The sequence below is a fragment of the Rhinopithecus bieti genome, unplaced genomic scaffold (assembly GCF_001698545.2).
Source record: "Rhinopithecus bieti isolate Rb0 unplaced genomic scaffold, ASM169854v2 scaffold_2205, whole genome shotgun sequence".
Taxonomy (NCBI): Eukaryota; Metazoa; Chordata; class Mammalia; order Primates; family Cercopithecidae; genus Rhinopithecus; species Rhinopithecus bieti.
This window is the reverse complement of record NW_016803673.1, coordinates 2,836,172-2,850,548: the sequence shown is the minus strand read 5'-3', so window position 1 is coordinate 2,850,548 and position 14,377 is coordinate 2,836,172. Positions and strand designations below refer to the sequence as shown.

Here is a 14,377-nt window from a genome sequence, read left to right as displayed (position 1 = left end):
TACTGAAAATAGAAAAAAATTAGCCGGGCGTGGTGGCGGGCGTCTGTGGTCCCAGCTACTCGGGAGGCTGAGGCAGGAGAATGGCGTGAACCCAGGAGGCGGAGCTTGCAGTGAGCTGAGATCGGGCCACTGCACTCCAGCCTGGGCAACAGAGCGAGACTCCGTCTCAAAAAAAAAAAATACCCAACTGGGGATAAATAACATTGACCAGCCTCACTGCCAGTTATTCCACATCCCTGTGCAACAGCGCTGTGAGTGCATCTCACCCCAGCTTGGGAGCAATTCCCCAGGGTTCCTGACACCCGCATCGTACGCATGAGGAAGCTGAGACGTGGGGTCAGCGCCAGGTCCTGCGGGCAGCACCACCCCGTCTCTCCCGCTCTGCAGGCTTTGCTTGTGGCCCAGTGCCATGGTGTCCTGACTTTTGTATGCTCGACTTTCTCAAATTACACACAAAAAGACAACATGAAAAAAAAAAACTGCATCATAATGTATGCTCCCCAGAGGCAGCGACTTGGCCTGCTTTGGTCTCTGTCATAGCCCTGGTGCCCAGAACAGAGCCTGGCCAGTGAGAGGGACTCAGCAAGTATCCATGGGCCCCACGCAGATTTAGGGGAGCAAGATTACTGCAAACAGACGAGCAAAATGAAAGGGCCTTTTTTTTTTTTTGAAAGGTGGAGTCTTGCTCTGTCCACCCAGGCTGGAGTGCAGTGGCGTGATCTCGGCTCACTGCGACCTCTGCTTCCTGGGTTAAAGCAATTCTCCAGCCTCAGCCTCCTGAGTGGCTGGGACTACAGGCGCTCACCACTACGCCCAGCTTATTTTTGTATTTTTAGTAGAGATGAGGTTTCACCATGTTGGCCAGGCTTGTCTCGAACTCCTGGCCTCCAGTGATCCGCCCACCTCAGCCTCCCAAAGTGCTGGGATTACAGGTGTGAGCCACCGCGCCCAGTCTGAAAAGGACTTTGAAAACTGGCCCAGAGGTAGTGGTGCTTGTTCTGGGAACAAACACAGTGGAAGAATTGTTCCATAGCATGTTTTAAGCTTCCAAAAATGCAGCCCTCAAGAGAATGGGCTTGGGCCTAGTGTAGTGGCTCACACCTGTAATTCCAGTGATTTGAGAGGCCAGAGCGGGAGGATCACTTGAGGCCAAAAGTTTGCGACCAGCCTGGGCAATAGAGCAAGACTCTGTCTCTACAAAAAAAAAAACACACAAAAAAAAGTTAGCTGGGCATGGTGGCATGCACCTGTATAGCCCTAGGTACTGGGGAGGCTGAGGTGGAAAAATTGGTTGATCCTAGGATTTTGAGGCTGCAGTGAATATGAGCACAGCACTGCACTCCAGCCTGGGTGACAGAGCAAAACCGTGTCTCAAAAAACAAAACAAGAAACAAACAAAAAAAAGAGTGGACTCTGTGGATTGATGGGACCCATGCCCAGGTGCCTCCCTTGCTCTATGACAGAGGCAGGTGCAAGACCAGATTCTGTGGGATAAAAGTAAATGGTGGTGTGATAACAGAAGTCTAGAAAAGTCTGGAAGATTTGGGGCTCAGCAGTTTTCTCTGAAGGGGTGGGAGGGCCTTCTCATTCCTCATTACATATTTCCTTTAACATGTCCTGACTGAGCACCTGTGGTGGCCCAGGGCACTCCCTGGAGCCTGGTGTCCATGGACGACACGGCAGCTGGGGTGCAGTGCAGGGGTGGGGAGCTAGACAGAGCATGATTACATGGCGGGGAGCCTTAAAGGAGGTCATGGAGAGTGGGCCGGGGCTACAGGTAGCAGCAAGGGCCCTCAGAGGAACTGACATCTGGAGCTGAGACAGAGCCAGCCAGGTGAAGATCCAGGGAGAACTTTCCAGACCAGGGGATTGGCGCATGCAAAGGAAGGCTGGGCAGGCTGCTGTGCCCCAGAGCAGGTGAGCCAGGGAACGGGGGTGGGGAGCGAAGACCAGTGCCTAGGCTTCATCCTTAGGAGAGAGTGTGTTATTCTCTGCCTCCAGAAAAGCATTGCAGAAAGAAAGGTTCCAATACACCTCAAAGTAGAGAGAATTGAATTGTCTAGTAGCCCTCACATGCCCATCACAAGCGTCCAGTGAGCAACATTCTGCCCCTTTCCACTCCCATTGGCACAGTGCTGCCTTCAGAAACAAGCAGCACGGATCTCCACCAGGGAAGACTCGTGTTTCAAACAGACCTGCCATACCAATCTCCTACCCAACAAAGCTAACAGCACTCCCCAACATCACCCACACCCAGTCCTTGTTCACTTTATCCTGATTGTCTCAAAAGCCACTCAGGAGCCAAATAAGGGCCACACACGTTTCTTTTGGTTGCTGTCCCCTAGTCTGTAACATCCCCTACCGCCACCACCCTCTGCTTTTTTCTGATTGTAAGAATAAATTGTACCGGTTAGAAAAAAACAAAACATTGTGGAAATGTATTAACTAAAAAGAATCAAGTCACTTTGCCTCCCTGCAGAAATCTCTTACATGTAGAATGATACAATTTTCTGTAAGTATATTGTACTCACTGTAAGAATTTGAAGCGGGGTGACATGTGTTTTTTTTATTTATTTATTTATTTTTGAGATGGAATTTCCCTCTTGTTGCCCAGGCTGGAGTGCAGTGGTGCGATCTCGGCTCACTGCAAGCTCTGCATCCTGGGTTCAAACGATTCTCCTGCCTCAGCCTCCCGAGTAGCTGGGACTACAGGTGTGCCCCACCATGCCCAGCTAATTTTTGTATTTTTAGTAGAGACAGGGTTTCACCATGTTGACCAGGCTGGTCTCAAACTCCTGACCTTAGGTGATCCGCCTGCCTCAGCCTCCCAAAGTGGTGGGATTACAGGCGTGAGCCACCGCACCCAGCCTATTTTTTTAAAGTTACTTATTGGCCAGGCATAGTGGCTCATGCCTGTAATTCCAGCACTTTGAGAGGCTGAGGTGGGAAGATTTCTTGAGGCCAGAAGTTTGAGAACAGCCTGGGCAACATAGTGAGACCCTGTGTCTACAAAAAATTTTTAAAAATTACCCGAGTGTGGTGGCACGTGCTCCTGTGGTCCCAGCTACTTGAGAGGCTGAGATGGGAGGATGGCCTGAGCCTGGGAGGTCAGTGCTGCAGTGAGCTATAATTGTGCCACTGCACTCCAGCCTGGGTGACAGAGTGGGACCCTCTTTTTTAAAAAAAAAAAAAGTGTTTTTTTGTTTATTTTTTCTTCACCACAAGCAGCTCACTCTTGTCAGAAACAAAAATATATAAAAGAAAACAGTGCGGGCGTGGTGGCTCACGCCTGTAATCCCAGCACTTTGGGAGTCCGAGGTGGGTGGATCACCTGAGGTCGGGAGTTTGAGACCAGCCTGACCAACATGGAGAAACCTCGTCTCTACTGAAAATACAAAAAATTAGCCGGGCATGGTGGCTCACGCCTGTAATCCCAGCACTTTGGGAGGCAGAGGCAGGCGGATCACGAGGTCAGGAGATTGAGACCATCCGGGCTAACATGGTAAAACCCTGTCTTTACCAAAAATATAAAAATATTAGCCGGGTGTGGTGGCGGGCACCTGTAGTCCCAGCTACTTGGGAGGCTGATAGAGGAGAATGGTGTGAACCCAGGAGGTGGAGCTTGCAGTGAGCCAAGATCGTGCCACTGCACTCCAGCCTGGGTGACAGCGTGAGACTCCATCTCAAAAAACAAACAAAAATGTAAAAAATTAGCCAGGCATGGTGGCGCATACCTGTAATCCGAGCTACTTGGGAGGCTGAGGCAGGAGAATCGCTTGAACCCGGGAGGTGGAAGTTAAAACAGTGGACTGAGATCGTGTCATTGCTCTCCAGCCTGGGCAGCAAGAGCAAAACTCCATCTCAAAAAAATGAAAACAGCACTTGTCTGCACTGCCGCCCCTGGCACTAGGTGGCAGCAGCATCTGAGCGTCTGCTCTGCCCTGCGGGCCAGTGGGAAGCTGTTTCAAGCCCCTGGGGTAAAATGGGGGAGGAGGGCCAGCTGCCTTCGGGCCCTGGGGCCCCCCTTCCTCCCCATGTGGTTTATCGGTTTCCAGCACCTGGAAAGAACCTGCCTTTTCTCCCAGGGCTGCTGTCAATTCTCCTGCCCTGCTGACGTTGCTGGGTGCGTGAGGACTGGCAGGGAAGAGGCCTAGCCACTGCCTCCTTGGCCCCTTCCTGGGGAGATTGAGCTTCCCACAAACCAGGTGGGCAAGCACAGGCTGCAGGCTGCTGGGCTGGCCTGACGGGGTCCTTCTAACTGGAGGATGGTGGGTCCCTCCTGCTCCTCAGGGACTCTCCAAGGTGGTCTTGTTGACTTTGCCATCAGCACCCTTCGACCCCTGCCAGCAGTTCCCCACCTGCTTAGAATCATGGTGACACAGACCACAGCCTGAGGCCGCCCCGGGGAGCGGGCTGGGGGTGCAGCCTCGGTTGCACAGCCTCTCCCTACAGGGTTGGGCATAGAAGGGCTGCTCTTGCAGATGGCCACCCGGTTTTCCTTGGGGGCATCTTTGACAACGGGATAGTGCCGACCTGTCCCGTGCGGTTTCTAACGCAGCCACTTTAAAAAGAAGGCCCAGACTTGATCCCGTCTTTCTAGTTTTTCACAATGTGAAAGTTACTATTACTCTTTGTAAGTGTGCAGATGATATGTACTCATGTAGAAAACTAAGGTAAAATGGAAACAAATTTAAAAGGTGGTAATCACCCAAATGGATTCTATGATGTCCAGGACCTACTTTGAAATGTACTTCAAAATCGTGGGTTGGGTGGAGGTTCAGATGACATGCAGTTAACCATGTGGTGATATTGTTGAAACTGGTAACAGGCACATGGGGGTTCTTGACACCGGCCTCTGCCTGCTTTTGTGTAAGTTAGGTGTCCAACCTTAAAGAGGTAACCACTACAAATATTTTGAGAAACGTCTACCTAAGGGTGTTCTGTGCCAGCACACAGAGATAGTTCTAGAATCTCTGCTTTGTACGTGTGTGTGTGTTTTAAGACTTTATTTTTTTAGAGCAATTTTAGACTCACAGCAAAATAAGAAGGCACAGCAATTTCTCATATGCCACCTAGCTGCCCCCACACACAGCCTGCCCCATCATCAACGTCTCAGTAGAGTAGGGCACTTGTTAACAGTGGATCCACCCACGCTGACACATCGTCACCCAGTGTCCGTAGTTGACATTGGGGTTCCCTCTTGGTGTTGGACATTCTATGTGTTGGGACAAATGGAACCCTTGGCTTTAACCCCTGTGTTTTATGACAGTGCCATTTGACGAGGTCCTTTGTTCATTTACCTACATGTGGTCGAGATGCTTGTGAGCCGAAGAGTCATGCTCTGTTGGGTGGCAGGACAGGTGTGTGATGGGACCTTTGCAACCAGGCTCCTGGATGGGAGTCCCAGCTCCTTCCCAGGAGCTCTGTCTCTGGGCAAGTTTCCCAGTCCCTGTGGTTTCAGCTGCTTTATTAGAAAATGGTCCTTTCTCTGTATAATTAGTTTTGAGCATTAAATAAGTGAATCGCACGTAAGCAGATGTCAGTGAGTGCAGCTCTTGTCCCTGTTTTGACAGTAGATCGTGTTCTTTTTTTNTCTGTCGCCCGGGCTGGAGTGCAGTGGCCGGATCTCAGCTCACGGCAAGCTCCGCCTCCCGGGTTCACGCCATTCTCCTGCCTTAGCCTCCCGAGTAGCTGGGACTACAGGCGCCAGCCACCTCGCCCGGCTAGCTTTTTTTGTATTTTTTAGTAGAGACAGGGTTTCACCGTGTTAGCCAGGATGGTCTCGAACTCCTGACCTCGTGATCCGCCCGTCTCGGCCTCCCAAAGTGCTGGGATTACAGGCTTGAGCCACCGCGCCCGGCCGATCGTGTTCTTTCATGCAGCTGTGCTTTGAGTGATTTCACCATTGCCAGCTGCTGGACATTAGACTCTGTCCAGTTTTTCACTGGTTGGACAGTGCTGCACCTGACTCAGTGCACTTGTGGGGCTACCAGCCCCATGACACGTGCCCTTTCCTGCACTCCAGCCTCTAGGACCTTTTGGGCTTTCCCCAGCTTGAGAGCTGCAGGACCCGGAGCTTCTCCGAGTTGTCATAGGCAGTTGTGGCCACATCTCTTCCTCTGTGAATACAGGTTCCTTTAGCAGCCAGCTCTGGGGTCCTTTCCCAGCACAGATGTCCAGGGAAAGGCACACGGTGGCTGCGGGCCTTGCCAGGCTTCTGGGCTCCCTGCCTGGTCTGGTCCGGTGGGTACCTGGGATGGCCTTGGTGCTCTTGTTCTCACCTGTACTGTCTGCCCCCAGGGAAGGCTACAACAACCCCCCAATCTCCGGCGAGAACCTGATTGGCCTGAGCAGAGCCCGGCGCCCCCACAATGCCATCTTTGTCAACTTTGAGGATGAGGAGGTGCCTAAGCAGCCGCTGGAGGCTGCAGCCCAGACGTGGAGGAGAGTCTGCACTAACCCCGTGGACCGGAAGGTAGAGGAGGAGCTGAGGAAGGCAAGTCCTGCACTGCGCCCGGCCCCGGGGGCTCCAGTCTCCGTGTTGGCCTCCTGTGTTTACCCAGCTGCTCCCTGTTCCTGGCTGTGGGGTTGGCTGTACCGACCTTTCCCCGTTCCTTAGTGCATGGGAACTTCTCACTTTCAGATGTCATGTCTAAAGGCCGTGTCGGTATAAGTGTTACATTCCCAAGGGTGAAAATGCTTCTTAGAGTTCTTAAGAAAAATACGCGTGCATTGTTCAGTTGTGACCTACACGTGGAGCTCTGGGATCCACTGAGCTCTTATTCCTCCATTCACTCATTGCAGCAAACCCAGTGGGGCACCTAGTGTGCCAGGCCCAGCACTTTCTTACCGTTAGATCTGGAGCCGTGCTGCCAGGCAGCCCACCTTCCCCGGGCTTGCAGGTGCCATGGAGGCCTGCATCCCCACTGGCATGAGTATCAGGTTCACAGTGAGGCCACGGCCACCTGGAGCCCGGCTCTTTCCTTACACAGTGTGCCTGTGGGAGACCACGTGGATATCTTGTTGATTTCCAGCCGTCACTGGGGCACACTGTTAGTGGCTCCTTATTGCCCTCCAGGCACAGCCCACATTCCTGACCTGAACTGGCTTGTGAGGCCCGCTGCCCCGGCCCCCTGGCCCACTACACTCCGGCCACCCTGACCTTTGCAGTCCTCCCCAAGCCAGGCTGTCCCCTTTACCTCTGACGATGTCCCACCTCAGGCACCTGTTCTGTAGATTGGGGCAGCATGGGGACCCTGGGACTCTAGCACGTCCCCCGCCCAAGCCTTGCTCCCTGCTGTGCTGTGGGCTGTAAGAGGACAACGACTATGTCTCTTGTGGTCATTTCAGGGCCCCAGCCCCACAACTGCACTTGGCACAGGGTGGCGTGCCGCCCAGGCTTCTGAGGGACGGGGTGAGAGAGTGAGTGCAGTGGGTCCTAGGGCCATGCCCTGTGTGTCCAGCCCCTGTCCTCTACCAGCTCCTCTCTGGAGGGGCCCCTGGGGCCCAGCCCATGTTGGGGAGTTCAGGGCAGAAGGGTGGAAGCTGCTGGTGCTCCTCTCAGCCTCTGCCCTTGGCCTCCCCAGCTGTTTGACATCCGTCCCATCTGGTCTCGGAATGCTGTCAAGGCCAACATCAGCGTCCACCCAGACAAGCTCAAGGTCTTGCTTCCCTTCATAGCCTATTACATGGTGAGTGTCAGCTGCCCGCCCACCTGCCTTGGTTCCCACGCATATGGTCCCTGGTCCCTGCTGTGATGTCTTAGAGCCACAGTAAGAGCAGCCAACCCCCTATCCTGGCTCCCCGTCCTTCCTGCCCCACCCCCATCCTGGCCCATCCTTCCTACCCACCCTGGCCTGGTCCTCATCCTTCCTACCCTACCCCCAACCTGGCACCTCGCCAGTCCTGGCACCTCCAGCCTTCCTTCCCCTCTGTCCTGGTCCCCCAATCCTAGCATCCCTAAGACAGCTTATTAAAGCCAACTGGAAAAGTTTCAGCTCCCTGAGTCCAGGACGCTCTCCACAGCCTGTTGGGCTGCAGAACCCAGCCCCTGACCACAGTGGCCCGTGTCGTCCTCCACCTGTGTTGAGTGGGGTTCAGTGGGAGGCAGATCCCTCTTTGATCTCCAAGCATGTAAAGATGGATGTCATTACTGAGGTTCCCAAAGATGCTGGTGGGAAAGGGATCCTCCCCTCCGTGAGGCCTCACAGAGCATTAGGGGAGGCCAGCGTAAGACATGACCGTGAGGGTCTGCAACAGGCAGTAGGGCACAGGAAAGACTCATTCCTCCTGCCGTGTTGGGCTCTCGGCTCAGGAGCACCACCTGTGCTGCTTGGTGTTGGCATTTTATTTTATCTTATTTTTATTTTATTTTATTTTATTTTATTCTGTTTTATTTATTTATTTATTTATTTATTTTGAGATGGAGTCTCACTCTGTCTCCCAGGCTGGAGTGCAGTGGTATGATCTCTGCGCATTGCAACCTCCGCTGCTGGGATTCAAGTGATTTTCCTGCCTCAGCCTCCTAAGTAGCCAGGAGTACAGGAGCACGCCACCATGCCCAGCTGATTTTCTTTTTTTGCATTTTTAGTAGAGATGGGTTTTCGCCATGTTGGTCAGGCTGGTCTCGAACTCCTAACCTCAAGTGATCCGTCTGCCTCGGCTTCCCAAAGTGCTGGGAGTATGGGCGGGAGCCACCACGCCTGGCTGGCATTGGCTTTTTAGACATAAGCCATTCGAAAGCTCCCTTTGGGGACAGAAGACATCTCATCAATTAGGCCAATAGTAACACTGGGCACTTAACATGTGCCAGGAACCGTGATAAAGGCTCCGTGGTGCTGTCTCATTTAATCCTCTCCAAAACCGTGGGAGGGCAGGCATGATGGCTCATGCCTAGAATCCTGGTACTTTGGGAGGCTGAAGCGGGAGAATTGCTTGCATCCAGGAGTTCAAGACCAGCCTGGGCAACATGGTGAGACCCCATCTCTACAAAAAAATTAAAAATTAGCTGGGTGTGGTGTCTCATGCCTGTAGTCCCAGCTACTTGGGAGGCTACGGTAGGCGGATCGCTTGAGCCCAGGAGATTGAGGCTGCAGTGAGCCGTGATTGTGCCACTGCACTTAGCCTGGGCAACAGAGTGAGACCCTCTCTCAGAAAAACAAATAAAAGAACTCACAGGAAAGGGTGCTCCTGTTCCCTCCATCTGACAGGATGACCAAGGTTTGGAAAGGCCACGTGCCCTCACCAAGGTGACAGGGCCTGCACATGGCAGAGCAGGCCTGGGCATCCAGAGTCTTGTCCCCAGCTCCTGAGCTCTTCCTTGGTGTAGGCTCTGCCCCACCCAGGGACCTGGGCCTTCACCTCACCTCACATGATTCCCACCTTTTCTGTCTCCAGATAACAGGCCCCTGGCGCAGCCTGTGGATTCGATTTGGGTATGACCCCCGAAAAAACCCCGATGCCAAGATTTACCAAGTCCTTGATTTCCGAATCCGCTGTGGAATGAAACACGGTAAAAACTCCTGAAAGCTTTGCTTCCTGCCTTTCTCTCTATCTTTCAGTTTCTAGCATTCTCTTTGGTAGTAAGAATATTTTCATTTGGAGAGAATAAAAAAACCGTTTGCTCCCTTTGCTGAGACTCTTGGATGCAGAATGGCATGGAAACGAAAGTCTCAGTTCTGTGCTGGCCCCACCGCTGACCGCCCCGTTTCTGAACCACAGTCCCTCATTGAGTGACCCCACGTGCCCTATGGTCCTGTGACGCAGGCCAGGCACTTGTGAGAGCATCTGTGTCCACCCCGCCTGGGAAGTGCTGGGATGCATTGGTGACTGCAGTGGCATGCTTGGCAGCCTGGAGTTGCCCTCTCAGGAGCTGGCCCCATGGACCCAACTCCCATCTCCAGTTCAGTGCTGTGTGCCGACGGGCCCTGTGCCCACCCTCCTGACATGCTTGCCCTCACCTGCAGGTTACGCCCCCAGCGACTTGCCAGTCAAAGCAAAGCGCAGCACCTACAACTATAGCCTCCCCATCACCGTCAAGAAGACACGTAAGTGTGCCAAGCGCCTTTTGTGGGTCATGAGTGATTTGCCAAGGAAGGCGGGGCACCTGGACCCAGATGGGGAGGTGGTTCCTGGGGGTCACTCCAGGGCTCTACCGGTCATTCCTCCCCTAGGAGGGGGTGGGCAGGCAGGAGGGCAGGGTGTGGTTGGGAGAGATACCTCCTCCCCACCCTGCACATGCCAAGCACTGCTGTTGTCCCCACGCAGCCAGCCAGCTTGTCACCATGCATGACCTGAAGCAGGGCCTGGGCCCATCGGGGACGAGCGGTGCTCGGAAACCAGCCTCCAGCAAGTACAAGCTCAAGGTGGGCGCCCTTGAGCCCCAGGAGGGAGTGGCTCCCAGGGGAGGCCGGGAATAGAGGGGAGGACCTCCCTCTCGGGGCTGGGCACCCTGTAGGTGGGCTGGAGGGGTGTGATTAGGGCAGCTCTGCCCACTGGGGCCTCAGCACCTTGCCCGCTTTTAGGACAGCCTTCAGACACTGAGGGCAAGAACTCGGTGCAAAGCCTCGGGGCTGTATGTGTTGGGGACATCTGGCAAAGAGGTGGTGACAGGTCTCAGACAGGGAAGCCTGGTGCCAGCAGCTGCATGTGGCTGTCCTTCTCGAGCCCTTTGGGAGCCTGGGCCCCCACTGAGCCACATGACCACTCCTGGAATGATCGGAATTGGGCACACGCAGAAGGACAGAGCCAGAGCCGGCCATGTGGGCCGCAGCTGTGGCAGGAGCCTCACTGGCTCACGTTTCTGTCAGTGTGATTGCCTGGCACGGGTTGGCAGTTTTCAGAGCTATTCCCACATTCAGGCTCCCGCAAGCCTCTCCACAGTCCTGGGGGAGGCTGAGAAGGGGTCGTCCCGCATGGTGGAATCACCTGCCGAGGGAGCAGGCAGCAGTGATGAGTGCAGCAGAGACGGGCGATGTGAGGGACTCGCTTTCCCCGTGTCCGGAGGCCCCTGCCTGCTCCCCAGGTTTTTGAGATCTTTGCTGTCTTCCCAGTGAGGGGCAATCATGCCACAGCCTGTGTGGCCTGCCTCCTCCCGAGGCCTCTCCTGGGAGGCCATTATCCTTACCTCTAGAACTATATGGCTGGGTACGGAAAGGAGAGAGTAAACACTCACTAAGCCCTGCTTTCCCCAGAAGAGATGTCAGGGCAGCCCATAGGGGGACATAGGGTGACAAATGAGCAGCAGTGGGTGAGGGATAAGGTCAGAGTGCAGGAAGGCACAGAGAGCAGAGCCCGGCACAAGGCTAGTGCTGGCCCCATGCCATGGGTGCCATGGCCTGCTGCACATGCGGGCTCACCATTTCCAGTGGCCCCGGGAGGGCCTGGTGCTCCTCTGCCTCTCCTAGAGTGTCCCAGGGAGTTAAACCTTGTTTTTTCCCCAACTGCTCCCTGGCCTTCCAGCCTGTCTGCCCAACCTGGTCCTGGTGACCAGTCAGCTCCCTGGAGAGACTCCATGGGAGCCTACACGGAGTCTCTAACACTGGCAGCCCCCCAAGGCTCTGGCTAACCTTCCCTGTCTCTCTCCCCCTTTTTCACCAGGACTCCGTCTACATCTTCCGGGAAGGGGCCCTGCCACCCTATCGACAGATGTTCTACCAGTTATGCGACTTGAATGTGGAAGAGTACGTATGGGAGGGGCCTTGAGACACTGAGGGGGACCCATGGGACCCAGGGACCAAAGTGCTCTCTGCAGCTCTTCCACTTCACGTCGGCCGTCATCTCCCGCAAGAACACTCGCCTGTCTGGGAGTTTGGTGCTGCCGAGAGCCCTGGTGTGCTGGCGGTCCTCGCAGAGGCAGTGCCCTGTAGAAAGCCGCGGCTCCAAACTGCGCAGACACAGTTCTTGCTGCTGTGTCCTTGCCCCTCTTCCACTGTCCACATGAAGGCCCCATGAGTGGTTCTCAATCCCAGGACCCATCAGACCCCAGAAACCTTTTATCGACTTGTTCTCAGTGATGTTTAAAGAATTGCAGGGGGCCGGGCGCGGTGACTCACACCTGGAATCCCAGCACTTTGGGAGGCCGAGGTGGGCAGATCATGAGGTCAGGAGATCGAGACCATCCTGGCTAACACGGTGAAACCCCGTCTCTACTAAAATACAAAAAATTAGCCAGATGTGGTGGCGGGCGTCTGTAGTCCCAGCTACTCGGGAGGCTGAGGCAGGAGAATGGCGTGAACCCGGGAGGCGGAGCTTGCAGTGAGCCAAGATGGCGCGACTGTACTCCAGCCTGGGCGACAGAGCGAGACTCCGTCTTGGGGAAAAAAAAAAAAAAAAAAAAAAAAAGAATTGCAGGGAAAGGGCACTGGGATGGGAGGAGATGGAGATGGGAACACGTCAAATACATCTTGAAATCTGTTGAAAGCCATGGTTCACCAGAAGCATGTGCAGGGGTACACGGCCAGCTTCACGTGTGTGAGGGATCCAGGGAGCACACAGGTTTAGGGCCCCAGCTGGGAGCACACAGCTCGTGTTTCCAATTCCTCTCTGTAGACTTCACTCACGGGGCTGCCTTTCTCGGTACAGCTCTGCCTCCGGCAAAAGCCAACACTGGCATCTCTTAGCAGAGACCCACCCTGGGACCTGATGTCCCAACCCTCTCCCAACCCCCAGGTTGCAGAAGATCATTCACCGCAATGACGGGGCCGAGAATTCCTGCACGGAACGGGACGGGTGGTGCCTCCCCAAGACCAGCGACGAGCTCAGGGACACCATGTCCCTCATGATCCGGCAGACCATCCGCTCCAAGAGGCCTGGTGAGAGCCGCTTGGGGTAAAGGGGGCCCAGGATGCCTGGGGATCCCCTTGGAGACAGAGGTCTCCCTAAGGGGACCCATTCCTGGGAAATGGTACCTAGGTGGCATCATCTTGCTCCTGGCCCTGGTGGGAGGTGGGCATTGTGAGCCAGAGCCCAGCCCAGGAGCCGGCATCACCCCAGCCGCCCACAGAGGCTGCCTCAGCCAAGGCCCTCAGCGCTGGGGTCTGGGGCAGGAGACAAGCCCAGAGGGGACGGGTGCAGCAGCCCGGCGCTGCCATTGGGGCCTCCACCTGACGCCCTCACACCAGCCCACGTCTTTCAGCCCTGCGTGTGCAGGCTCTGCCTCTGTCTGCTTCCTGTTCTGCGGGGCCCAACCCCTTCCTGGAACCAGGCAACCCTGACAGGAGCGAGGGCCAGCTGCAGGGGAAGTGAAGGGGGCAGCACCTGCCAGGCAGTGGATCTGACAAGGCTGGGGAGAGTCATAAGAGCCCCCTCTCAGGGGACTCCTCCCCAGCCACGCCACACAGATCTGACCGAAGCAGGGGTTCTTGGTCTTGCTTGGAATCCAGATTCAGCCCCCTTTGGGAATCGAATCAAGAGTGTGGACCCTTTCCCAGAGACAATGGCGTGTTCACTCTTGAGGGTCCCTGGGCCCTTGAAGCTGCTCATGGCTCCCCTGCTGCAGTATTCCCCTGGGTGCCTGTTAAACTACACCTTCCCGGGGGGCCTCCACCCCATACTTACCCACCAGCTTCTTCAGAGCTCGAGCTCGGACCCTTGTAGTAGTAACCAGGCTCCCCAGAGCCTGCTGGCCTTTCTGGGGCCACCCAGCAGCCTTCATGGGACACCCATGGCCTTGTCTCCTCCGGCCCCAGCTCTCTTTTCCAGCTCAGCCAAGACTGATGGCGGGAAAGAGCAGCTGACGTATGAGTCTGGGGAAGACGAGGAGGAGGATGAGGAGGAGGAAGAGGAGGAGGAGGACTTCAAGCCATCCGACGGCAGTGAGAACGAGATGGAGACAGAGATTCTGGACTACGTGTGACAGGGCCCAAGGCTGGGCCTTCCTGACCCGGCCAGACTGGTGTCTGGCCTAATGAGGGAGCCAGGGCTCCCCATTGCCACCCCCCAGTGCCCGGACTGGCCCTAGGAGGCCCTCTGAGGAGAGCTGGAGTCCCAGCAGAGGGTGCAGCTGACCCTAGCACTGGCTGTGACGTGCTGCTGGGTGCTGCCTCTGGTCGTAAGGGGTTAGGAACATCCCCAAAGGGTATGCCCTGGCTCCGCCACCCATGAACCAGCCCAGCATCCAGCCAGTGAGTGCCCAATGCCTTTCAGGATGAGACCAGTAAATGCCGGAGGTGGAGCTGGGCAGCTGCGGGGCCCCAGGCCACAGGCCAGTCTCACTTGGCTCTCATGACTGTGGCAGTGGAGATAGTGTGGGGAGCCTGGCCCATGGTCTCAGGTGGCAAGAGATCCCTTGGCTCTGGATCCCAACCGTTTGGCGCAGCTTTGCCCACAGCCAGGCCCCTCTGGAATTGTCCTTATTAAACCAGTTTCCCAAGAAGTC

The 14,377-nt window shown here is 55.3% G+C and overlaps 1 protein-coding gene across 3 annotated transcripts in view; it reads left to right on the top strand.

The window, feature by feature from the left end:
* Positions 1-14,374, top strand: part of GTF3C5 (general transcription factor IIIC subunit 5) — a 27,967-nt gene extending 13,593 nt beyond the window's left edge. Inside the window, exons 4-11 of one of the 3 annotated variants that reach the window (XM_017849357.1) lie at positions 6,301-6,475; positions 7,587-7,691; positions 9,397-9,511; positions 9,966-10,046; positions 10,267-10,364; positions 11,599-11,681; positions 12,670-12,812; positions 13,689-14,374. In XM_017849357.1, the coding sequence (XP_017704846.1) occupies positions 6,301-6,475; positions 7,587-7,691; positions 9,397-9,511; positions 9,966-10,046; positions 10,267-10,364; positions 11,599-11,681; positions 12,670-12,812; positions 13,689-13,855 (967 nt within the window). In that variant the 3' untranslated portion in view covers positions 13,856-14,374. Of the gene's footprint in view, positions 1-6,300; positions 6,497-7,586; positions 7,692-9,396; positions 9,512-9,965; positions 10,047-10,266; positions 10,365-10,523; positions 11,346-11,598; positions 11,682-12,669; positions 12,813-13,688 lie in introns of those variants that run through there. The other 2 variants (XM_017849352.1, XM_017849366.1) reach the window with 2 other exon arrangements.
* Positions 14,375-14,377: the final 3 nt, after the last annotated feature.